This window comes from Cuculus canorus, chromosome 9 (assembly GCF_017976375.1).
Source record: "Cuculus canorus isolate bCucCan1 chromosome 9, bCucCan1.pri, whole genome shotgun sequence".
Classification (NCBI taxonomy): domain Eukaryota; kingdom Metazoa; phylum Chordata; class Aves; order Cuculiformes; family Cuculidae; genus Cuculus; species Cuculus canorus.
The window spans coordinates 16,329,912-16,356,693 of NC_071409.1; the positions used below are offsets into that span (position 1 = coordinate 16,329,912).

The 26,782-nt window shown below is 42.1% G+C and overlaps 1 protein-coding gene across 12 annotated transcripts in view; it reads left to right on the top strand.

The window, feature by feature from the left end:
* Nucleotides 1-26,782, top strand: part of MCF2L2 (MCF.2 cell line derived transforming sequence-like 2) — a 162,585-nt gene that overhangs the window by 16,787 nt on the left and 119,016 nt on the right. For 7 of the 12 annotated variants that reach the window (XM_054074839.1, XM_054074841.1, XM_054074850.1 and 4 more), the window contains exons 1-2: nucleotides 3,940-4,528; nucleotides 21,520-21,603. In XM_054074839.1, coding sequence (XP_053930814.1) covers nucleotides 4,387-4,528; nucleotides 21,520-21,603 — 226 coding nt within the window. In that variant the 5' untranslated portion in view covers nucleotides 3,940-4,386. Of the gene's footprint in view, nucleotides 1-3,939; nucleotides 4,529-12,345; nucleotides 12,468-21,101; nucleotides 21,332-21,519; nucleotides 21,604-26,782 lie in introns of those variants that run through there. The other 5 variants (XM_054074842.1, XM_054074843.1, XM_054074851.1 and 2 more) reach the window with 4 other exon arrangements.

Here is a 26,782-nt window from a genome sequence, read left to right on the forward strand (position 1 = left end):
GCTCTGGACACTAGCAAGGATCAGGGTTACTGTCACACTGGAGGTGACTCGGTGTGTCAGCAGCAGAGTACAGAGAGGAGAGAAACGTATTGCCTTCTCTGTGTCCAGGGTTCCTTCTTCAGCACTTATGCAGGTGCTGGAGGGCAGTGGCACAAAGACTGTGACTGTGCATCCACCTCTCACAGTGCATGCTGCACTGGTGATAAGTTCATCGTGGTGTTTAGGAGTGTGGGAGAATGTGGCCTCGCACACCCAAGTTTTATGGATCATAACCATCTCTGGGTTACCCAATGGCTCTCTTGCCTGCTCCTTCTGCATTTACCTGTCTTTCATTTGTTCTTCTCTCTAAGCCAAGCGCTAAATTTTGGGTATGTGTTGCACAGAAAATCCTTTACCCTCATTTAGGTTCAGAGGTATTTTCATGATTGAGACTGGAATACCTTTGCATCCAAACATAAGCCCTGGATCTAGCTGTTCTTTACCTTTATGCCAGTCACTGATGGGTAACTTTGGGAATCTATTTGTTGATCTTGCCAGGCAGACGCCTAGCGGGACAGGGAATGCCTCCAGTTCTTGCTAATGTGCACTTAACTGCACAGGTCAAGAGAGAAAGGTAAAATAAACCCTGCAGGTGCAGCAGCAAGCCCTGCCCACTGCTTGGCCTAGGAGGAGTCCACTGTTCTCCTGATCTCTTGGCAGCTTCTCTGCTCTGGCAGTGATGGAGTGATGGCACTGTTTTTTTTTGGGTTTTTTGTTTTTTTTTGATGTTGGTAACAGTCCTTGGATAGCTCTGAGTGCCTATACGGCTTTGAGATGCCAACAGAAGTTCTTTGGCTGGGTTGTCTTTTGATCTTTGCTATGCTCACTCCTGCTTTTGGCAGCTTGCATGGGAGTGAACGTGCACTGACAGTGACAGACTTAGTGTTTCCTGCTTCTGAAGGTGACCAAAACTGTGTTCCTCATCAGTTAAGAAATCACTTTAAGCGGATCGGTGTAATGAGATTCTGAAGCCATATGGCACTGGAATTAGTGCCTTCTAGTGCAGTAACTGCATGCTGTAATTGCAACAGTGCTGTATGCGAAAAGTAATTTCAAGAGCAGAGATATCTTTTTCCTCTGCTCATTCATTTAACTCCTTGGGGCTTAAAACAATTCCTGGGATGTAGCCCGTTATTAAAAAAGGAGGGAGAAGAAATGCTGGTTTGCTTTTTATTAGTTGGAAGAAAATAGATGGAATTTAATAGAAAAGACCTGTTTTGGTTTCCTAGCTGAACAGTGGAATGGATGTCACCTGTAACAGCACTATGTGCTCTGGAAATAAACCTGTCAAGCTGCTGAAATGCCTCGTAGCTTGTCAGATTCATGATCTGGATGGTGGGAAAGGCAGAATGAAGGTCAGGAGGCATATGCAAAAGGAATGGTGTGTTTCAGCGTAGCTATCAAAGAAGAGTTCAAACTTCAGATAAAAAATCGCATGAAAAATAGGAAATGTGAAGCTGGTTTTCAGGAATTGAATGGATTTTTTTTTTTCCCCTTAGCTTCTATGTATATCAATTGTAATAGCACTGGATTTAGATCACTTATTTCTTAGCCTTGTAGAATACTGGACGCAGGTGGGAGGAGCTGCTGGTCTTCATGAATAAATAAGATATCTCTTGCTGCTCTCACTGTGGGGTTTTTGTCTTGTTTTGGTTTTTTTCTTAAAATTGTTGGTGGATAGGAGAGGCAATTTTTCAGTCTCAGCTGCTAAACTTTCTTAATGGTTCTTACAGGCCTCTGTTGGAACAACGATGTCTGTTTCCCCACAATTGTCTTAATGACCAGGTGGGGTGAGTCGCAAGTAGGGAGTGTTTTGCAGTATTTTCTAGCTGCCTCATTGCAGTGGAAACAGACTTCTCTCCCTCCTTTTTCTGGTATATAAATGCTGTTCCCAAACTCAATTCTTGACTCTTCACAAGAAATTATGTCTTCACAAGAAATTATGGTGGCAGAGATGTGTATTTAACAGTGTTATTGATCAGTGTGTGGTCAGGAAAAACTGAGACTTGGATAGTTTTGTTGGTATGTGCTGTAGCTACCTGTGCTTCAGAAGTTCACACATGGGCAGACTTCTTCTTCCATCCCACTTCCAGCATCAAGTCTCCCCCTTGGAACAGAGTGTCTCGCAGATCCTCCTGTTGCTAAGCCACATGGAAACGGGTGGGAACAGCATATGCAAGGAAGTATGACAGACAGAAGTATGTTGTCACAGATGCTGGATTCTCCCCCATGGTATATCTATATGTGTTCAGGGTAGAAGTGCAGTTATTCTGTATATGTCAGACATACACATAAATGTATTGTCTGAAATGCTTATTTTCCAAGGTACATCATGTTTGCTGTGTAGGAAGGGCACCTTGAGCCCATCTAATGAACAAACAGAGGATAGAAGGGAGGTTTTAAGATAAAACTTCTGGGTTATGTTTCTAGTTTTCTTATCTCACGATGACAGCCTTCTACAAATTTATTCTGCCTTCTGTGACTTTGCTCTCTCTATCCATAAAATATTGCAGCACACAGGGGATTTCTTTATGGAAACTCTAATAAATATTTTACAAATGCTAATGAATCAGATCGCCCAGCAGCTCAGTATGTCATTGTCCTCACTTTGCAGGCAGGGTTTTGCAAAGAGCAGAAGGGTGACCAGCTTCATGCCATGCAGCAAATTTGGTGGGGAGGAGGAGTAAGGTGGAGGCTGGCAGCGGGCAGAAGGGTGGAGATCTCCTTTACAGCTTAATTTCATCAAAAGAAGTGGTCCTGAGGCTCACTGCTTCCCAGGTCCGGTAGCTGTTTTACTGCATGGTCAGTTTGTATGTGCTGGGTCAGGAAACGGCTCCCTGAGTTGTTGGGGAGCACAAAAGCCAGCAGGGAAGAAGCTGCAGAAGTTTGTGGAATGGGGAAGAAGGAGGGCTGAGTTGATTTCTGTAAGCTTCAGCTTAAAGGCGTTCATGTCTGTCCATCTAGTTATTCACCATTTCAGTAATGGCATCATGTGAGGCTTTTTTCTCGTGGGCATCTCTGTCTCCTCTAGTTCAGTCTCAGATCTGTATTAATTGGGCTTCTCCTTTCCCACTCTATGTCCAGGGATCAGCTGCGATCTGAGAGGGCCGTGAGCTGAACAGCACTGGATGCAACTGTGTAAGGAGCCAATAGGTAGTAGTGACTGAGGCAGAGGAAGGCAAAGACTCTCCTGGCCTGTGTATAAGATTCTTTTCCTTGTATAAGAACAAGAAAGCTTGTTCTGTGCTCAGGTCCCTGCAGTTGAGTTCTGGGTTGCAGCTCAGTTCTTATTCATTAGCTTTTCATTGTATCCTTTGCACTGTCACTGGTGTTGGCCTTGTGCCTGTTGGTGCACCTCCTGTGCAGTCCAGTCCCAGCCCCAGGGAAGCCTTCTTTTATTTCAAAGCATCAGGATTGTCTGCACTCAGTTCCCTAAGTACTATCTTCTTCACAAGACACTGTGACCAGTGATTTGTATTATAGTAATTGTTAAAAGGGGAAAAAAAGTCAACTTAAATATCCAGCTCCTTCAAAGAGATATTTCTAAGTGTACGTTTCAAATTTCTTATTTTGATGTCAAACTCGTGGATCCAACTTCTTTTCTAAAAAAAATTTGTGTAGGGGTTGCACAGCCAGCAGAGTGTCTGCCAGCAATATTTCCTTTCTGTCCTCCATTTGCTACTCTGTTCATTTAGATGATCAGATCTTATGAGCAGGGACTGTGCACAGCAGCAGAGGGCTTTTCTGAACAGTCGCAGCCTCCCAGTACCGCTGCCAGACATATGAGTAATTGGTTGAACAGCTCTGCAGAGCAGTCTCCTTGCACCGTCCAAGCTGAAATGCAGAAGTGAAAAAAAAAAAAATAATCCATTCTCGGTGAAGAAGAATCATAAAATCCTGAGCCTGAAAGGGACTGAAAATCGTGAAGAAAAACCTTTTCATAAGGAAAAATTCTTTGTGAACATATCTGGCGTGCTCTTTAAGAGACATTCTGTGATCTTACGTTGTGCTTCTGGGATCTTCTCTCTTCATTGTCGCTTATAAGGTAGCTTTAAATTAATGATAAGGAAGCCATGCAGGGCATAGGCTGTGCTGAGGTTCACAGCTTTCATTCTGAATGAGAGGATAAAGTAAACTGATATTGAAAGCACGGAGGGAGAAACAAACACAGTCAGTAAGCCTATAAAAGTCTTAGCCAATGGCAATGGTAAGTATCCTGCTGGCAAGGGTGACCTTGAATGAACTAAGTGGGATAAAGTCACCAGCCTGGACCGACGGCTGAAGAATCAGGCTGAATTCCAGCAAACAGAGAGCAGATTCCTGACAAGATTTTCCTGAGCTGTGGCAATGGCTTCTCGCTGTTGGAAATGTGGACAACAGGTGCCCAGGAATCCATCTTTCACTGCTGTCCGAATAACAGAAGGAGAAATGAAATCTTATCATGATTTTATAGGAGGATGCATTAGACTGGAGCGGATGGCAAAGAAAGGTATGTGCAACATCTTTTAAAGAAATAGTATCTTCTTTCAGTGGTAGCTGCATTGCATTCCTAGGAAATTTGCAAAATGAGATTATTTTTTCTAATGCTGTCTGAGGAGTCAATGCTAAATAAAGACAACTGGCTGGAGTTGAGTATGCTCTCATACCCGAGTTAATCATTTGACTTGGCTGCATACTTCTGGGATATTTGCAGTGATTTGACCTAGAAGAGGTTAAAATGAATGCTAGACTCATTCTGAATATTTACTTCACTCGGATGTTAGACACTGAGGTTTCTGTATGTGTGTGGAGCAGGTAGTTGCTGTGCATGTGAAATACCTTTTTGAAATGAATGTGAGGAGATGGAGTGGTGGGCTTCGTGACCACTTGACCCAGTCACCCTGTGCTCCTAAATTACCATGTAGAAAGTTGATATCTTTCTCACTGTAAAGATTTCTGTTTCACTGTACGTATAACAGAAACTTGGACTATTGAGCTTTTTGTGCTGTGTGTCAGTCTGGCTATGGGGCAGTTTTCTACTCTGAGTGAGTTGCTAGTATAAGATGCTGGTGTCCTGGCAATTGGTACTAATTACATGCTAACTCTGGAGTGATGTTAGTTGAAATCTGAGCTGTTGACTGTTCAGTCACATATCAAGATTGCTGAATCATAGAATGCTCTTTCCATACGTGTCATTTGAGAGAAAGATTAATCTGAGTCTTTTGGTTTTATTTGCTCTGTTAACTTAAATAAATACTTAGCAAACCTCAAATCCAGAAACTTATGTGTTCACTAGTATGTGACAAAAAGATCCCCAGAAGCATGCAATATGATTATACTTTCAAGTTGGATAGTTTATTATGATTTAATTAGCTCTTCAGAAAAGAGAGTTACATTCAATCTAGTAAATCGAGAATATTCTGCAGAAAAAGAGGTGGACCAGAAGCAGGTCATCTGCTGGCAGCTGCTGCTTACAAATTGGGGTTTGCAGATGCTTTCTTTAATAGAGCTCTAATGCACAATGCCAGGGTTTGAAAACTGCAAAGCCAGTCCATTGTACCTTTGCTTCTGTTGGCCATCTACCCACGCTGATTTTTGGGCTCAGTGCCTACCTATGTGTTGTTGGATTTGGCTGACCTTTCAGTGACACTGATGTTTCCAGTTGCGCCCTTTGTAATGATGCATTCGGAGTTCAGCATAGCATGGCAGAAACGTGTGGTAGCTGAATAAAAGACAGAATAGAATAAATTGAAGTTCCTTCCTGAATCTATGATCAGGTGCTTCCAGGTTGCTTACAACTTTGAGGGCCTGTGGGCCTGCTGGAGGCACAGCTCAGGCATCTGCTGTTCTTTCTTCCTGTAGGTAGTGAGGGGAAGACACTGGCAAGAGCTTTGCCATGGTTACTGTTCCCAGGGAAACGCCTTCCCTGCCTCTCATGTTGAGAGATGACCTGGCATAGTATTATGGGTGGAAATCTTTTGGAAAATCATTTTCTGCTAGAAAGCACTAGGCTGAGCCTACTGCTCCTTTGTGAGGCAGGAAGCATCTTTGTTGCTTTTGTTTCAAATTCAACAGAAAAGGCCACAGGAGGGGCTGAATTTAGGTTCTTGCTAGGGACAAGGTGCCTTCAGCTGCATCTGTTAAGCTGTGTGGGCTGTGCGAATGCACCCGTGAGAGCTCTGCATGCGGTCACCCGTCAGAAGGGGACTAAAGATCTGGCACGGTGCACAGGAATTCATAGCAGCAACACTCCCTGGGTTCTTTTTTCCTACTCTGAATGGACTCTGACCCTGTATTCATCTCTTGTTTCAGCCTTAGCTTTCTTATCAGTAAAGTAGAAGCAATGAGCATTACCTGCCTCCATAAATAGTGGATCCTGATGACGTAGCTATGACTATCCTCTGAAGGTTAGGCCAGTTTCCCTTTGCTGGAGGTGCTGCATAAACACAGGGGAAGACAGATGATCTGTTGTATAGAACTTGGGCTCTGCCTCTCCCATCCTGCTAGTCCTTTTCCACCAGCAAAGACTTGTTGACAACCTGTGGTTGTGAACGTGTGCCTTTCTCTCATGCTGACTCTGTCTGATCACAGTGGCAATGCAGGATCATGGATTTCTGTGGCATAAGCTGACTTGACTCTCGCTTTAGGGTACCTTCCTCCAATGTAAGGATGCATCTGGAGTGTTGTTGAGGACTAACTGGCTAGTGCTTACTCAGTACTTCAGCCACTCCAAGGTGTGAAGCATTTTTCACATATGGACCATACCTGTGGAACCCTGTGAATATCCTGTAATTTATCTGTTGTACTGAATATCACAATGAGAAGAGATGGACGGTGCACAAGTAACTACAGCAGAAAGAGCAGCCATGAGGTTGCAGGCAGGCGTGCAGGTAACCTGCCTATCAGCAGGATGCAAGCAGCACTGTGCCAAGCTCAACCAGTTCCTGGACCATGTGAGCTGAAGGCTTTCTCTGAGTCAATGTGGTTTGTTTTCATGAATGTTTAAAAGTTTGGTTGTAGTCTTCTGTTTGTGTCAAGGGATGAAAATAGCAAATGCCTACCAAAAGGAAGTGCTGCTGTGCAGGCCAGTTTAAGGACAGGTTCCCTTTGGCCAGCCCCATGATGACTGCTCAGAGCTCCACAGCCCTAGGTCCCTGCAACAGGCAGAGGACAGACCTTGTTGTGTGAGATGGTCTATGGGTGCTGCAGCCTCCCTGAGGTCTGATGTACAAATGGTGCTATTTTAAGCACCAGTCTGTGACCTTGAGACTCTCTGGGACCTGCAGCTCCAAGGAGCTATTGCTGATAGCCAAAGGAAGGAGCCTCCAAAAAGCCAGGCAAGAAACTTGGCAGTGACTCCAGTCCAGAGCAGATCCTCCTTGTAGGGCTCTCAGTTCCTCATAAAAGAGAACCTCAAAGCAAAGCAAAGCCTCTTGTTGTGAAATACATCATTCTTGTGTTTAAGTGCCTTTTCAGCATTGACATGACTATTCATACCACCCGGCTGTTGGTTAACATCCTTCATGCTTGAGGACACCTGCCAAAACGGGCCTCTCTGTCCCCAAATGCTCTTAATTAGTCAGCTTTGTTGTGATGCTCCAGTGGGACCACACTGCTGCTGGGGCTTAACATGGATGGATGAGCATTGGCCAATTAGGATATATTTCTGCATGCTTGAGGCTGCATGCAGATGATATAATTTTAACTGAACATGTGTGTGTTCTATCTGTGCGTTAAACAGGGTAGTGATTCTGCTGAGCAGAAGCATGGCATTCGTTGCTGAGGCTATTCGGTGATTTTGCTGTTGATGGAAAAACAGGTGCAAGCCTTCTTACCAGTAGGATGGGGACCTGTCTCTTGTGCAAACAGACTATTTCTGATTTTGTCCTTCTGTAGGACAGAGGAATGCTATAGTTCTGTCTGTCCATAAATCATGGGATCTTGTTCTTGATCTTACTGCTGTGTCTCTGCTACTGCTGGAAATGAAAAGCAGTTCTTCAGATCTATCTGTTTGGGGAGGAAAAGGGACTGAAGTATTGGAAATGGTTTTAGAGCAGTTAAGGATTTTAAGATCGAAAATGGCTGCCATCTCTAGAAGGAAATCCCATCTGAATGAGATAAGGCTGAAATTTCTTAGACTTTTTGGAGCTTCTCCACCTTCAAATAAGTGAGAAATACTGACCTTTCTACAAAGGTGCTGGATACTGGGGAAAGTGACTCTTCCATTTGAAGACTGAAACCCACAGTGTAAGTGGAAGGTATTTCTAAACCCCTTGAGCCTCAGTCACAGTGCATCCTCATGCATTGCTCAGAACTTTCCTTGGTTTATTTGCATTCAGTATCTATTCTCCTTTTTAATGTAAAATGCTACCTAGGGAACTTGGGATAAATTTTTAACTGTCTCTCACTGCAAAGAAAATAGCTAAAATAAAATACTCTTTTCCATAGAGTTTTCTTTTTTAAGAAAAGATCCTTATTTTAGATGCTTGTCTCTCTCCACCTGCTCCCATTGATATGCAGCCTGCTCTGCTTTGTTGAAGAATACTGAACCCTGTTTACCTAACCAGAAAAGTCCAGAGAATGGTGATGAAAATAGGGAAGGCATAGCTTGATTTCCATTTTAAGTGTTTTGAGAGATATGTAGTGCTGAGAAGATCAAGAGAACAAATTCTCAGAGGGCAAGTTATAACAGAAGCCTTCTGGGTTGTTTATGTTTTTCCCTTCCTCCCACAATAGCAGAACAAGAAACAACTCAGTGAAATGGAAAAGCATTAAACAGGGATAGACAGATTTGCTGTAATTGGTAATGTTTTGTTAACTTGTGGGACTTATTACCACAAGATAATAGCTCAGTGTGCCTTTTTTTTTTTTTTTCTTTTTACATCATCTGAATTGCAGTGTAAACTGTCTGGGGAGAAGATTTTGAGGGACGGTGGTGCTGAATGTACTGGGAGATTGGAGAGTATCTGTGCAGAACTCCACCCTGGTTATACCCACGGAGCTTATTGTCCGATTTCAGCCAGTTCTGCTGCTTCAAGCCCTACCTGAAGACACACTTCTGCTTTGCTGCTATGTTGACCTTGTGTACAAATTCAGCTGCTGCTTTATTATCTGAATCTTGCTGTGGATTAGCATGTCCAGTAAGGCTTCTGTCATGGAATCTCCCCCTTCCTTACCTAAACATTATTGAATTACTGGTGCTCAGGTATAAAAGAATGATAAGTACAGCTTGGTTTTAGCAGCCCAGCTTCATTGATCTGAGTATTTGACCTATGCCAGGTTTTTTGTTGCACATATTTCTAATCCTATTAGTTCATTCTGTTTCTCAAGGGAAAAAAAAATCCTCCAGGTTTTTACAACAGACAAGAATTATTGACCAAACTTTTTTTTTCCACCTTTTTCTAAGCCGGGATGTGTCAGCAATTTTGTTCTGCACAGAGAGAGCACTTCATTCATATTCAGAATCTGTTCCTGTGAGTCATTAAACTGGGAATTGCTGAGTTCAGGCTATTTGTCTAAACTTGAGTCACCACCTTGATACAGTGTGCTGCCACAGGGGCCTCTAAGGAGCAAGAGTTTACATGGCTAAAGATCTGATTATGAAATTGAGATACTGTTAATGAGTAAGGTCATCCTCTGCTAGCATTCGGAAAAGCTGAGGTGAGAAGGGAAGAGGGAAAGGAATGAGATGCTCTGTTTCATTTTCGCTTGACTTTACCACTAGACTCAAGAAGGGAGATCTGCCAGAGGAAAGATGAAATTACGGACAGTTGTCAATTTTTTAAATCAAAACCACAAGAAGAATCAATAGGCTGGAAATTAAAGTGAAAGCTTTGAAACACAAGCCAATTTCTTTGCGTTAGGCCAGCTCAAGGGGAAGCAGTGGATTTGCAGTTGCCTGGAGCCTTTAACATAAGATTAAACAGCTTTCTAAAATGCTGGTTTAATCCAATTTCTGTGAACTTCTTGTGTGTTCGACAAGTCAAACACAATGAACCTAGTTGGTCCCCCGTGGTCCTGCAGTGAAAGAATCTGGGAAGCTCATCTTTGAGTTAGAGGCATTTGTGGATCAGCCATGCCTTGTGATGCTTTTGGTAAGACAAACCCACAGGTGTGAACACGTGAATGTGTGGGGTCAGGTGCTCAGATGGTGCAAGTTATTTCAGGGAAACTGAGGTGTATTGTAGGAACTAAGGAATAGGTCCCAGAATTTTGGGTTTTGTGTTTTTTTTTTTCTAAAAAGTAACCTTCTGTATGTGCTGCAGTTGCTTACGGGTAACAATACCTGAAATGTGTTGCTCTGTTCCATATACTGTATGCTGGTGGGGCAATATTTGGATAGTAAAAAGTATTGTTCCACTGACAGAAGCACAACAAAGCCTTTTGAGCTCAGCAAAGGTATTTGACAGGTGCACGCTGAAATTACCTTTTTTAGTTACGCAAACAAAAAAAAATGTCTGACACTTGTAAATCTAGTTTATGAAACTGAAAATGCTGTCTGATGAGCATGCAGAGGACTGAGAGGAACTTCTTGGTGCCTCTGCTATGGTAAATTCATTCCTCTCCCTGTCTTAGGAGTTCAGTATAAGGTTAGCTCTTTGCGTTCACTTGCAGAGCGGCACTTAGCCTTCTCACTCCAGAGCTGGACCTGCTACTTCTGCAGCATCGCTCCATACAGTGTTAAAATAATTTTTAGGGTGTAATTATCTGGAGCATTTATCCGTCACTTATATTGATCTGGCAGTTGTCCATAATACTCTGGAGCTTCTCCCACTTCAGTTCCTAGAGTGGAGTAGTCTTTGCAGGAAGGTCTCAAATGCTGCCCAGGAAAGGGCAGTGCGCTGTGCCAGGCTCTGCTGCTGAGTTCTGGTGGGCACAGTCTCACCTGTCACCTAAGGCTCCCACTGGTGATGAGCTGGGTCTCGGTGAGTAACTGGGCTGTTGTCCCTGTTGACTGTGCACAGGTGGAGCTGGAGCTAAATCTCCCACCCATGGCCTCCCCTGTGTACAGCAAAAAGTGCCTGGACGGAGAGGCAGGTTTTGGCCATATGGACATCTATATCAGTATAGGCAGCAGACACTAACATTACACGCTCACTACAGCTGGTAGATTCATTAGCTCAGCATGCAGTTTAGGAGAGGCCAGGGAAAGAAAGTACAGTGTAAAAACATACTGTGCATCTTACTATTCTCCTAGTCTACCATTATCCATCAGTAGCATCAGTCTGTAAAGCTACAGGTGTTTTAAGCTCTCATATGTGCCTTGTAATTAGGACAGTGATGCTTTAGTTTGATTTGGCTTTTATCTTTAACTGCATATAAAAGCCTGTTAATTTTCTCATGTTATACTATAAACACTGTGATAATTTGCATTGGGAGGCTGGTGGAGGAAGGATGGAAACACTGGGTGTGTTATCCTTAAGACAGATCCTCTCCATTACCCTGTCTATAAAGACAACTTTGGTCTGCTCCTCATTTTACAAGTTGGGAAACAGATTGGCCGGTGAGCTGGATTCCTCTCGCTATGCATCTGTTTCTCTGTTTGTAAAATGAATGACAGTTGCCTCTTTTTAGCCTGACTGGTGGCAGGACTTGTAGAAGAAACAAGATGTTTTTACTGCATCGTGCATCCTAGGGGACAGCTGCTCAGCTGTACCCTAGTTAAAAAGTGACCTGTCTCCAGAGTTACAGAGTTGCTGGAGTTTGTGGTAGGAAAGGGACAACAACCTCATGTGAATTGATGACCTGGTATTGCTTCAGACACCTGTAGATGCCACGTTACCATTGTCTTGCCAACATGACAACAGGTGTACTTTCTTTGTGCAAGCTTGGGTCCTGAAAAGTTTCTTGAACTAGATATGTAGAGCTGATTACTCCCCTGTATTGCGTTTCCAAGCAAATTCATGGGTCTCCTGCTGCTTTTTTCCTTTGTCTTTAAATGACAATCCTATCCTTTGGTGTGTGGGTGTGCCCTTGGGATAGTACTGGAAGACAGCTATTCACAGTAACTTGGTTTCCCTTGGCCCTGAATACTCTACTATTTGAAGTTGTTTTAACTAGAGCTCTTTCCACGCCTTATTCTGAGCAAATGAATCTGTTCTGCCTCTTGTTGGGATGTACCTTTTTTTTTGGAGGCATTCACAGCTTTGCAAAACCGAAGTGTCTAAAGGTCTGAGAGGAAAGCTGCCTGTGAGGGAAGAAGCCAGCTGTGCCTTGGGGAGGGTTAAAGTCTGTGTATGGTGAGTGTCAGAGGTCTCCACCAGTTACTAAGCAATTTGTGCAGCTTCCTCCAGAAGAACGTCAGCTCTTTGGTGTACTGTTGGTTAGGTCCAGGACCGCTTCCACACAATGCTGCCTCTCTCCACCCCTCCCCTCTGCCTCGTGGGAACTTATTACCACAGCGGGACTGCAGAGAAGCCAGCCTGTGACACAGGGGAGTGCACGTGCTTGTGAGTGTCTGTGGGTCTAAAGGGGTGGCGTCGCTCTTGGCAGTGCGTTTCTGTTGCTTTTTTCTAATGGGTATCTGAAATGGGGTGGTGGTGACAGTTTGGAGAAGGCTGCTGGAGGGATGGCTGGGTCTCCTCGGGCAGAGAGGTCTGCTGTGAGCAGTGTTTATCCCATTACTGAGATATAAATTCAGAGTGCTGCTGGCAGCAGTGACAGCAGCTATGGCTCACTGTTTGTCTCCCGTGGCAGTAACCAGGGGAATATTTGAGCTAACTGGCCTCTGTTCAGGAGTGAGCAAGAAAACAGCCCTTCAGCTCCTGAGACGAGGGGTCCATCAAAAATTATAGGCTCTAAAATGATTTTGCTGGATGCAATAGTTCAGAGCAGAGCTGATGGCTGGACTTTCTAAGATCCTCCCCTATCTCTTGATTAGCTTAGTGTCCAAGTATCGTAGAGCATGTTTACCACATGCGGTTTTTGTTACTCATGATGGTTTTTAACATGACAGTCTGGAAATGTGAAACCTTCTTTTGTTGCGTTCTTTTCTCTGAGCAGGAATTTTTGTTGTAACAATCCAGCATTGTTGTGAAGTGCAGACCTTGGGAAGATGATGTATTAACTTTTCTCTGGCAAAAATTAGAAACCATCAAGATGTGTTTACTACTGAGAGACTAGACAGGGGGGCTGAGCTGTGCTACTGTAAATCTGGATTAATTTGTTAAAGCTGTTGCTGAGATTAGACCTTGGCCTTTAATGCTTTTTGCTTGGGAAGTTTCTTTTATTGAGTGAGCAGGATATAACATCTCCCCTCTTAATATCTCAATGTGTGCTCTGTGAAATCAATATCTGTCTCAAAATACAATAGTTTGCTGAGCAAATGATGTGGAATGCCCTTTAGCTCTTTGCTGTTTATAGATCATGATAGATAGTGAAGATTTAATCATTAATTATTAGTCTTTTGGAATTTTGCAGGAATATTATAGTAAATGTCTTTATAAAAGAATGGGATATGAAGGTGCTGGAGAGTATATGCTTTAATAATTTTATATTAGTTTGTATAATTTAGCTTTTATTTGGAATAATTAATCAAGGGTTCTTAGATGTGTGCATAAATATATAGTGCATTCTGACACTTAGTAGTCATCCAAATCCTTGAAGTACGACTATAGATATATATGATATGCATATAGGTAGATAATATGACTATAGATATGTTTTACTAATGTAATTTTGTAGAATGTGCTAACATTAAATCAAGATATTGTCTTATTTTCATTTTCTTTCCAGTTTGTTTAGGTAGGAGAAAGATTCTGATTTTTTGATTCACCAATCAATTTTAAGAAATTTTCTCTAAACAAACAAAAATCCCAGCCAAACAAGAACATCAAAAGACTATTTTTCAAGAAGTGGTTAAATGGAAAAAGCGGCAGCATCTGTTTCTTCACCCAGGGAAGACTATTCCCAAATAATTTGAAGTTGTCTTAGAAAGCTGAAATAAACCCTAGAGGGTGCACATTAGCAGTAGCAGCACCACACGTAGCAGTAGCAGGGACGCATCCTCCCTGGGCTGGGAACAGCCTGCAAACCCACTTGACACAGAAGTGAATAATGAATTTTTAAGCTGTAGATATGCCTGATTGAGTTCCCAGTTACCTCAGCGGCCCAACATACCTACTCAAGAAACTGGAAATGAGGGGATTTCCAGGGGGGAGGACGTAATTTCAGTTCTTTAGTATAAACAGCTCTCCTTTCAACCCCTTCCAAGTCAGCCACTGTGGGCTCCTGAAGTGTACTATGCCTGCCTGGAAAAGCAACTTTAAGTCTGTCACCACTCCTGGAGCATGGGAAAACACTACCACTAAACGGGTCTTTTCAGTCTGTGACCTCTCCACTTCTGTAATTTTATGTTAAAAGTGAGCATAAAATTTAGTCAATGAGATAACTGAAAAATGCAGTGATCTGAAGTAATTTGAGCAGCCTTTTCTCAAAGGCTTAACATCGGAAGAAACATTTAATTTGCCTGCAGAGCGCAAAGCTCAGGAAAAGCTGTACATCCTGCATTAAACTGTGCAGAATGCTTTGGAAATACTGATTGCAAGTTAGCATAACAAAAGGAGAAAACTTCAGAGCAGATCTACTGCACAGTAGAAGATCACTTCAGGCATCAGTTCAGCTTCTGCTCAGGTAGACACTAAGAGTCAAAGGTTTTTGAGTTCTTCAGAGACAGGTGTGCATTGTTAACCTTTTCTGTCTTTTGTAGACATTGTGTGGGAAGGCTTGCAAGGCAGCTCCATCCACATCATGGTCTAGATATATCCACTTCTCAAGGGATCAGATCATATCAGCAGTGCATCTCTCAAGACAGCTGTTCCTAACCTTGCTTGTCCAGATTAGTACTACATTAGTGTACACAAAGCTGCGCTTGCTGTTACAGTTAAAAAAAAAAAAAAGAACTTTAAGGGATACCTCTAAACCCGAACCAGAGTTAACTAAATATTTTTGAAGAAGCTTCTGTCTTTTTAAGTTGGTTAGAAAACTTTGCTTTTAAACAAATACACACTGCAGGTTTTACAGTTGTGCTTGGTTAGCAAATGATCTGTGAGAAAAGATGACACCAATCACTTGCCTATGCTGCATTTTGGTTTTTTGCTCTAAGGTGATTCAAGTGTGATACTTTTCTGGAAAAGGAAGCCCTGGCCTTGCTGTTTCCCACCCCATGCCTTACTAGGACTTGTACCCTTCAAGCTCTTTTGCAGAGAACTAACCCAGACAATCCACTCAGGAAAAGATTGCTTGGCTTTACTTACAATAACATTTTTCCTAGCTTAGTTTTCAGTTCAATCAACTTAGATTAGAAAAAAAAAAAAAGAAAAAAGAGGTGATGGGAATACGCAGAAGAATAAGAGAAAGGATGGGATTTCCTTTCTGTTTATAGCCGGACTTTTAGTTCCTCTTAAAGCAAACAGTCTGTAGCACAGCCAGCTTGTATCAGCGACTGATCTTGCTGTTTCTCTGTCTGGGGTGAAAGAACAAACACACCTTTTCAAAAAGTAAACAAAGGGCACAAATGGTGAGGAAGAGAAATAAATAGAATTTAAAAAAGAAAACCAAACCAAGAGTTTTTTATCTAGTTTAATAACTTTGCAGTTCTTTTTGGCTCTCAGGAAGGGAAATGTTTTGCTTAGGGGTTTGCATTGGGAATTTTGGTGGCACAGAATATTTTCAAATCCTTCAGCTTGTTTAAACCTTACCAGTGAACACATGCAAATTTTTCATTTTGGTGTGTTCAGTTCTTGAATCTAACTTGGCTCTGCTAGGATCTTAGCTACCAGTCATAGCTCTTGACCAGCAGATGTGGGAGTTGGGAGAATGTTTGAACTGTAGGTATTTTGCAGCTCTCAAGCCCTGGAGTTGTGTGTTGCGTTTGAGTAGTTTTTGAGAAAAGTATGAACATGTGATGCTAGGTGTCCTTTCATGCTCTTAAAACGAAATCTCTGGCCTTATGCCTCACCCTGTTGGACGCTTTTTCCATTACAGCAGCAATCTGATTTTTCCTCGAATCCACACTTTTGATTTGAATGCTGTAAGAGTAATTTTTGACTGAGCTTGCACAGGTAGAAGTAGGCTGATGTACTCTGAGTTTAGTGAAGATTTGATTTCATTCCCAGCTGTTTTCCTTCCCTGTGAATTACATATTAGGCTGTCATTAAAAAGAGATGGACTTTGCTCTGGGAATTTGTAACCTGTTATTCCAAGATTGGTGACTTAAGATGGGGGATTAAAGCATTCTCCTCCTCTGGTCAACAGAAGTCCAGGTAGTTGCAGCATTCAGTCACTGAAAATGAAAGACCCGCCAGTGTCCTGCCATGGATGGGTGCCCTCAGTTGTGTTTCATGGAGTCAAAGGCACTGCTGCATCAATCTGCTCTCTGCAGTCCAATTTTTCACTCCAGCAGGTCATCTTTCCAAAACTGTTGGAAATCATTAATTGCCATTAACATGTAAAGTAGTTTCTCTTTGCTCACGGGAGAGAACGAGATTATATTCACTGTAGCTTTTCATCAGCTGCTGTTGAAGCAGCCCTGAAGGCAGCATTCTGTGGGCTGTGCTCCAGCCCTGCTGCAGGAATACATACAACCATGGTGGGAAATAAAATAGGCCAGAGTGTGTGTGGGGAAGGCCGAGCATATTTCATTTTTAAGTGAGGAATTATGAAGCGTGACTGAATGACTTTCCCCTTAAAGATTAGATAGCACAGTTGCAGCAAGCCTCCCTAGAGATCTGGGAGGGAGGAGAAGCTGTGTCAGGCAGATGGCTGTAGTAACTGCTCTTCTTTTTCTCCGCCTCTTAGAAAAGCTTGGGAAGCAAAGCTGTAAGGCCTAATTCTTCTATGGTGAAACTGGTCTTGCATGTAAAAACTTGAACGATCTCTGCTAGGAATTGAATTTATAGCAGTTAAGGAGGAGGACCATGAACTGACTTGTTTCTTTTTTCCTCCTAGTATCACATCTTTATTCACTAATAAATTAAATTAACTCAAGTAATGAAGAACTGCATGGTTTGTGTAAAGACTCAACTTCAGTGACCTATATATAGGGGATTGGCATTGTCTCTCATAATGCTGCTTGATCAATTAAGCTTTTTCCTTTTTTAAATTTGAGAAGTTGTGTACCTGCCTCTTTAATTATAAAAAGGTTAAGACCACAACAATAATCACACAAAAGCTAGGAAATACCTGAGTCAAGATTCCGAAGATAACTGCGCTCCAGCCACTTGGCTGGTGTATGTTTTAATATGATCTTTAGTGGCATGGCTATACAGATATTTCATTTTTTTTATTAGAACATAGGACTGCTCTGAAGTGCCCAGGGCTTGTCTGTCTCATACGCAGATATCAGCACGGCGCAATGAAGCAAGACAGTTGTTGTGAAGCTCCTGCAGCTGAAACCTAAAACTTTCCCATTCTTTTTTTGTGTCCCCTGTAGTGAGTTAAAACATACATTTCACCAATGTATTTTTCTGAAGTAGTCTATGAACCTGCAGCCATTAACTCGGCATCAGCTCATGTCAGCCTGAAGCAGGATTTTCTCAGCTGTCCCACAGGAAAATGGTGTGCTGCTTCTCCTCACTTCCTGCAGGCTTGTGGCTTGCAGGACACTGGCCAGGAGAGCTACAGAGCCTCCTGGGATAAAGATAGTGGAAGATATGAACGGAGTCATGCTCACTAATGCCAGGCAAAATGTTTTGGCTTTAAAACAAACCCAGATCTGTGTCTTTTGGTTTACTTTTAAGATTTTTTTTCAAGCTTTTCTTTCAGCCAAAGGTTAAAAACTTCCCTTAGCAGCCCAGGTAATCCCATTTCCAAGGTCTGGGACATTACAAGCTCTGTGCTGTGACAGTGTTACAAATTTATCAATATTGGAGGGTAACTGCCTTCAAGCACTGTCCTAGCGGAAGTTGCCAGAGGGCAAATGTTATGTTGGCTACAGCTACTGCCATTTCATAGCCGTATGATCTGGTTTGCCCTTTCAGTTCATGAGGCATCTGGCACCTTCCCTTGTTGCCTCAGACTTTTTCAGACTTGCTAGTTTCTGCTACGATTTCTTTCCTCTGCATGTCAGCGTGTGAGCTATGCTCGCTTACTTGAACGTGTGATTCCTAGTCACTAAATGTGTTTTATACCAACTTTCTCATCATCTGAATGTCCTCTGCCAAGTGTGGGTTTTACAGCAACTCCAGTGTGGCTCACTGGAGAGACTTTTGCTGCCCAGGCCAGGGATTTGATGAGACCTAACCGGCACTGTGCAGTTCTTGTTTCTATTACTTCATCTTTTCCTTACACCACAACATTCTTTTGGTAGAAAAAGAGTCTTTAGAAACAAAACACCAAGCTCTTCCTAGAGCAAGCTAATAAAGCAGCTATATGAAGAGGGGTTGGGTAGCAGGGGGGCGTTTCTGTTTTGCTTCGAAATGGTTGATGTTAATGCCTTCATATTGGTAAATATAAAACCCAAGTTATTGTACTGACAGGTTTGTTAGTCTGGAGGGATGAGCCAGTTTCTGAGTGACTAGAGATGGTGGCACATTTTCTAGTTCATTTTCAGCTTCTGTCAAGCTTCCTTGATTGTCGCATCCATTGTAGAAACCTTTTGCTCCATTTTTGCGACTGTTTGACCTAAACTCAGTCCTGGTCACTCAAACCTGAGTGCACCTATCTACCTGTAGACTGCACAGTTGTCACAACATATTTGCTTCTTCTGGATGCTGAAATTTAACAGTATTTTCATGAATGGATGCTCCCAGGTTTCTTGGTTTTGAGAGTCAAACCTCTGTTTTACTTATTTTTGGGGTTTTCCCTATTTCTAGGATATATTCCCTATTTCTGATATAGTTGTGAGAGTCATGGTGATAGGAGGGGTATAAGCCTGTTTTCCTCAAGCAGATTTCAGAACAATATCGGCAGTACACTGAAAGATCATCCATCGGTGGCAACCTGTGTAGCACAGGGCAGTTTTACAGGTAGATGTGCATTCCTTTTAGCTATCGCAGCCAAGGCTGGAGGAAAGAGGGTGTGATGAAATGGTTCAGACAATCACTGTACTGTGGTGCTAAGAAGCCATCAGAGCACAGGTTAAGTTGCCCTTATGTCAAGGCAGAGATGATACAGATCCTACTCTTAATTCCTGCTCTGTGAAGACTTGAGAGAAAAGCAAGTACTGAGCTGGTATCAGAATATATTTGTTCTTGGAAGAATGACCAGGATTCCTTATCTTACTTGGACAAACTGTGTCAATCAGCTGAGAGCAACAGGTTTTGTAAGATCTCTTATCATCCCAGGCAAAGGCAAACTCTCCTTGTTTTGACAGGGCCATTTCTGGAGTTAAGGTCATGAGTCTGTATTTAAGATGCTGTTGTGAAGCTGTGTTGGGATGTAGTTTCTATTGTTGCATTTCTGGTGCCTTGGGGTAGGGAGAAGGTATAGTGACTTTCCTACAAAGGCTTTATCTACCTGCTGATGTGTTGTGATCTCTACTGTATATCTGAGTTTCGATTCAAGCCACGAATCTGAAGTTGTCAAACTATGCTTTTTGAAATAATTTACTTTTCCCTACCTGCAGCCCCAGCAGCTCAGGAGATCTTGAGTCTCGCTGGTCTCATGTAAACACTGTACCTGACAGTCAGACTCGGATCTTGGACAACTCATGGGCTTCATTCAAGTGATGAGAAAGGTGACTAGGGAAAACATTCAAATAAGTGAGCATAGTTTACATGCTGACATGCTATAATGCACAATCTTGACTAGAACTGCATGGGTTAGTGCTCTACGGATACCCAGCTTTGTTACTTGGAGTAGCGTATCTCTGCTTCCTGTGAAAATAAACTAATCTGTGTCCAAAGCTGAGCCTTGGTTCTGCTAACTCTGCAACCATAAATACTTGACCATAGCGGTAGGTTGAATTTACAGTTAAGTTCTACAAACATCACTGAAACGAAGCTCTTTAGCTGTGATTTCATTAGTCCATTCTGGTTGCTCTTAGCTGCCTGCAGTGTCAAGAATCGGAGAAGATGGCAGTGGGCTGCATAAACAGGATGGAAGTGAAGGTCCTACATCAAAAACATCACTTTTTCTAGTTTGACTTTTCTACTTTTTAGTTCAAGGGCAGGATCTGCAGAATCAGCCCTCTGGGTTTTGGTTTTTTTTTTTTTTTCAATTACTTGAAGTTATTGCCTTGTTCTGTGCATCAGCCAAAATCTGTGCAATACTTTTCCCATGTTGTGTGTCACTGTCTGTCTTGGAGAGGGCAATGACACGTGCTCTGGTTACTTTGTCTCAAAGCATTAGTGAAGTGTCTGAGAGTCAAATGAGTCTGAAGAATTAAGGAATGAACAGTGATGTGTAATTTAAAACCTAGAATCCCTAGTTCTGGAAAGCATCAGAGTGAGTGTCTGAAAGCAAGACAGAGATGGTATTTTGGGCAGCAGGCTGTTTCTGGATATCTATCTCTCTTTCTGGATAGTTTGTTTAAAGCCAGGTGCACCAAAGTATTTCGGTGCCTGCATTGTATTGATATCAATGAAGATATCTTGGTCCTCAAACAGGACAACTACTCGCCTTTAGACCGATCCATGGTCCATCTGGACCGAGCTTCCTTCCTTCCATCTGTGTTTAGGCAGTTAGAGGTGAGCTGTACAAAGCCAGGACTGGTGGTTGCTCTGTAGCTGTACAGTGGCTGAAGACCTAATGGTAACAGGTGCTATTATAAATAAACCTGGATCCTGCCAGTTGAGCTGGCAGATACTCCCCAGTAAATGTTGCTGATCTAGACTGGAGTAAAAAGTGAGGAGAACCACTGGGCACACCAATTGCAGAAGAGATCAAATTGGATCCATGTGAGATTATAGTTGCTGGTCATCAAATAAATTGCACTCAAAAATTGTGGTAACTTTTCCCCAGCTGCTTGCCAAGTTATTTTTTTAACTTTTCAGTGTTTACTTCAAAAGGATAGGCTTTGTTTTCATGAGAAGAAAGCCTTACAGCCCCCTGTTTCCTCCTTTTACTGTATATTTGCTTGTAGCGGAAAAAGCATCAGCAAAGGAAACTGTTCTGGATTGGTTGGTTACACAAAGTCCTCAAGAAGAGACCAGGGAGTTCAGGGTGGAACATGGCACTGTATCTGAAATAGACTTTACTCTTTCAAAGACTGAAAAGCCGCTTTATGTGGAAGGCTAAACGCAGTGGCTTAATGTGGAACATGAAGTAGTAAGAAGCAGGCTGTCAGCTTGGGCAAACCTGTGACGAGCACTGGCAAATCTACTGGAGCTGGCTTATGAAAAGCTTTCTCTGAAATCACAAGGCAATAGATAAAGTAAGTAGGCAGAAGATGAGACTCTGTAAGTATCATAAGCTTCTCTGTGATACTCGCATAATACCTGAACCAGCAGTCGAGCTGGGCTCTTTTCCTTTGAGTGTTGTTTTGCTGGGTTCTTAAAGGATGGAAAAACTGTCATGAAGTTTTTATTAACTCGTTGATGATCTCTGTTTTCACTTGCACAGATGAAATCATGCAGCAGGAGATACGGCCGCTGGTTGCAGTGGATATAATAGAGCAGCTCCACAGGCAGTTTGCTATCCTGTCAGGTAAGAAGTTGCTGGTAATCATGCTCTGGGATTCTCTTGGAAGTGTATTGGAATGTGTTGTGCTGACTGTTACCCTTCAGCTCAGCACAGCAGTTGAAATAATATTTCTATATTGCTAATGAGAAGTGCTGTTAGTCAGACATTTGCGGTGTATGGAACTGATAAATGTGAACTTTATGTACTTGTTTTTCTTAAGGCCCGCTAATTTCCCATGCTTTTAGTGCATGGGGTGCGGGGAACAGGTTTAGAGGGTGAGAAATTAAACAAGCATTTCTGTGCATATCTTTGCACAATGTCCAAGCAACTTGTTTGTGGGAAAATATTTTGGTCTATCAGGGAACTGTTCATGACCTTCCTCCTCTTCCTCATTCGCCTTTGTTTTAGTAATGATTCATTTCTAAAGTTTAAGGTTCTAATCTTTTAAAGATTTGATTATTGCATATTCCTTTGTTTGCCTGAAGTTTGCAATCACACAAAGTGACGCAGTTCCTGCCCCAAATAAACAGCTGATATTGAAATGTTTGCCAAATTATTTAATACACTTATTTCAGTTACTGTAGAAGAGAAATCCTTATCTGGGTCCTAACTGGCCTTTGCTGTTGACTCTATGCCCTCTGGCAATTCCTTTTGTCTCTGTTTCCTCCTGTTCTGCAAATAGAGGAATTGAGAATTTGTTTTCTTGATTCCCCACAGAAACACAATGAAGTTTCATGATTTTGCATGAAATACAGAGATGGTCATAACGAGGTGCTCTTGGACAGTCTGTCCCTCTCTGCTTGGTGAAGGGGAACACTGGGTATGCAGTGCAGAGAGTACACAGACCCAGATGTGCAAATGATCCACTCAGTGGGCCCAACTGTTGCTGCAGCTTCACATTTTTAAGTATGCTCCAAGCTACCAAATGAAATCCAAAACTTAAATTATTCTGAATTCTTTATTGGGCTCTGATTATTAAAACTTGATTTTGGAGGTTTCTAGGTAGCATCGTGTGGTAGTTTCATAAGCTCAAATAACTGTTTTGCAATCGGTAGATGGCATTGACTGAGCAGAAGTCACTGAGCAGAGGTGGAACCAGCTGCCTTCTTGTCAGTGGTAAAGCATCTGAAGGTCACATCTTCCTAGAATTCCTAATAAAATCAAATCTCTACGCAGAACAGTGCCAGCAGCTGTATAAAATCGCTCGGGCATTTACATCCCACTGTTGTGCTTGGTTCAGTGTAACTAGGAAATTCTAGTGTAACATCTACCCTAGGACTATTTTTGTGGGGTAATGTTGCAGTATTCTCGATATGCTGTGCAGGCAATTGTCTGCATTCCATGCGCTTACTGTAGCTCTGCCTGGCCAAACTGAAGAAGATAGTAACTTGGTATTATCGTTAAGTGCTCTGTACCTGACTGCTAGAGATTTTAATGCACAGATGCCGCAGCAAGATCTTGGAAGCATTAGGTGGTCGGGGAAAGCTGGGCACTCCTTTCTCGTAAGGTGCTAGCTGATTAACAGAAAAAATAATGACTGATGGATGGGAATTGACAGCCTCTTAATCTGAGGGCTGTTGTCAAGTTTGAAAACAATTCTCACTTTAAAAAATGCCTCGGAAATGCCACTTGCGTCAGGGCTAAACTGACTTTAAAATATTCTAAATACAAGCGCGGGAACAGGGAATCTAATCACTGTAAAAATCCTTTTGGGTCTTCACATTACCTTGAGTCAGATCACAACTGGGATGCTCGTCTGCTCTTTGTAAGCAAGAAAACACTTATCAGGTGGTCTCTCTAGAATGCTCTGCTTGGTTTTTCTCCTCACCAGGCATGCAGAGCTGCTGAAACCAATATAATTTTTCAAGCCTTTGATTTAGTGGATGTCTGAAAACACATCAGTGTAAAGAACATCATGCATGTTGACAACTGTCTCAGGTGCAATGCCCATCTAGTAAAATGCGGAGGACTGCTTTTCTTAAACTCCAATACTTTGCAACACTTGAGACTGTTAATAATAGCTGTATATGACAGGTAATGGGCAACTCGTGGAAAGTGGTTTACTAAACAGGAAGAAAACTCCATTTCCAGTTCCTGCTAAAACAGTAAACATGGCACAGAAATGTCAAGGGCAAATATATAAAAAAAAGATTTCTTATTTCTTTATGGCCTCATCATTTCAGCAGTGCCTGTATTCTCAGCTGCTGTTTTAGCAAATTCAACTCTTCACATCAGATCTGATTCTTTTATTATTGGAAGTGATGAGAAAGATGTTTGAATGAGACTATTTATATGTAAGGTACATACAGACTTTAGAAATAACTCTTCATAGAAGGCAAGGCCGAGGCACTTGTTTGGTAGGGATCAGCAGATCACTGTTTCATCAGAATACAAGTACTAATAACAAATACCAAAACTGAGTGAAAAAGTAATCTTTCTTGCCCCCCTCTGCATAAATAACAAATCCCACTTGGAGAATTTCCAGGTTTATCTAAAATCTCCTTGGTACAGTCCAGAAATAATATCCTAATAAGAAACAGGGCAGTGTAGTTCACAGCTTCTAAGTTGAATTCATTCTGAAATTTACAGCTAAATTTGGAAACCTGAGTGCCTCCACTCTGAAATCCCCATGGCAGCCTGTAAATAAGGTCATGAACATAAAATCATCTACTTGGTGGTCCCTTTAGCCCAGTATCTTATTCTGTTGGTCACCACTGGTGGGTCATAGGTAAAATATAGCAGCAATCTTCCTTACTGTCCCTTTATTACCTCCTTCAAACTGAGGTTTACAGAAAAGCCAGAAATGACTATACTTTTCAAAAATGCATTTCTCTAAGTGTAGCTTTCTTTTTCCTCTAACAAAAGACTGTTTTCTTCATCCAGTGAGAACACATCTGGGCACTTTCCTGCCTCATTTCACTTATTAAAGTAATTCACACATAAATGACCTCACTTGATTTGGATTATTTTATTTTTTTCTCTGGTGGCTCTGCAGCTTTCCCTTACAACATGCTGCTTTTCATTAGGCACAAGCAACCACAAATATTTTGGTGCTTCAGTGCCTACATGGAGACTGAAAATTTCCTGATACTTAACCTGTTTCTTAGTTTTCCATGCTGGTATATTCCAGCTCAGATGCCACTGTCTGAAAAAAAAACAAACCACCAAAACCAAAAATGCTTTGCTTTTTGGCCTGATCACCATTGGCAGTAAAAGACACTCCCAGCTTGTAGAATGTTTTGGCCATATAATGTGTTTTTCTGAACAACTTCATTAAAATGGTATATGCCGATCTGTACTAGTTGGGGTTATTTCTTTCTCTCCTTGGGCTGCTGGCTCCGGAGGGCAGCTCATGACCTCTTCCATGCATGCACATGCAGAGCTTGGTGAACGTTAGAATTCTGGTTTTGTGCTGCTCCACAGCTTCTAGTTTTGTCGATCTCTCCTGTTCAGTCCTGTGGACCCCAAATCCATTTGTCCAGTGATAATGAAAGTAACTGGTTGACTTTTACAGGGATTTTTATAAATTAATATTTATTTGGTTAATGTCAGCTCTTTATGAACACCTGATGGCTGAGGCAGATGTGGTGAAACCATAGTGTTCCCTTGCAGTAAAGTAGAAATGAGAGAGTAAAACTATTGAAGTCAAAGGCTCTTTGTTTTCTCTGGATATGAATCATTAGAAACACTTTTCTCTGCTGTTCCTGTGTACAAACCTCCTAAAAGGGGATCTGACTGTCTTGCAGTCTCTGAGCGGATGGTAGGAATTATGTAACAAGCCTAATGAGTTTGGTGTTTGATTGTGTCAGGGTCTAGTTATAATGAATGTATTGGATACTAACAGCCTCCCATTTGTCCTGGCCCTCTGGTTACCAGACTAAGACTCTACTGTTCATGCTAAGAACAGGGAAACTCTCCAAAGCCTCCCCTTGTTTGCTGTGGTCATGGAAAAGGCTGCGGTTCAATGTGACTATCCTTAGTCACGTAGACCTGCTTTGGTCATCTCTTTTTCCATGCGCTGATCTAGGCGTGCTTAGCTTGTGAGATCTGGTGGGAGTGCTGGTTCTTGTGGTTGAATTCTAGTTTTGAAACCACTACTGCCTTTTTCCTTTCCCTGAAAACTAAACTCTCAATTATGGGACTACAGCTGTGACAAGGCAGGATTGCACAGCAATGTTTGTGTGTTTCCTGTAGCTGTTAAGGAAACAAGGTCATAATGTTGGGGAGTTCTGAAAACCTGGCAATTCTAACGTGCGCTGTTTTTACTGAAGGATGGATAACCACTGGTAAAATACTGTTCCTGTCCTGTTGACTGACTAATAACCCTCTGTACCAATCTGCTCTTGGAACTACTAATATCCTCTCCCTTTTTATCTGCAGGCTTCACAACCTGTTCTTGTCTGTAATTACTTTGTCGAACAGCCCAATCTGCCATTTGCAGCAATAATGGATCCTGTTACTAAACCATGAATTTATTAGACAACTGCCACAAAGTGTATTAGCAGAGATTAGTTTTCTTTCTGTTCTACTCCTGTTAAGTCAATGGACTTCAGTGGATTGGAGACTATATCTGAAAACAGTAACTGACTCTAAAGCTAGTTTATTTAATTTTCAAAGCCTGAAGGGTGTTTGGCCATCTGCTTCCTGTATGAACTGTGCCTTCTGGAAAACATGGCCTGACCTTACCAGAAGGAGAGTTTGGAGCTTGTGTAAAAGTCTAGACCTAGGAACTTCAGTGAGAAAGTCAGCAATCACAACCCTTAATCAACAAGGAAAACCAAAAAAAAAAAAAAAGGAGCATGAAAAAAGCAAAACCTGACCAAGGCAGTGAAACTTCAGCCAAGATATTACTCGATTCTTCAGCTGTTTGTCCCAGGAGATGAATTGGGATTGAGTCTGCTCTGACTAAGAGGTCTCTGCGTGCAGGCAAACCCCAAGCAGTTGGCCTGCATGTGTCAGCAAGATTTGAAAGAAAACTTTCCAATACTAACTGATGAATTGGTGTCTGTGGCTGGCTGGGGAGGTGTGCGCTATAAACTTGCAGACAAACTTTTGGAACTTCTCCTGTCCATAGTCTCCTGTTTTTTATTTTTTTTAATTTTATTTTTTTTTTTACCTCCCAAAAGACTCAGTGTGTTTGGTAAGCTCTACTTAGATGTTACTTTACGAATCCTACTGCTGGTGTTACAAGAAGAGCTGCAGG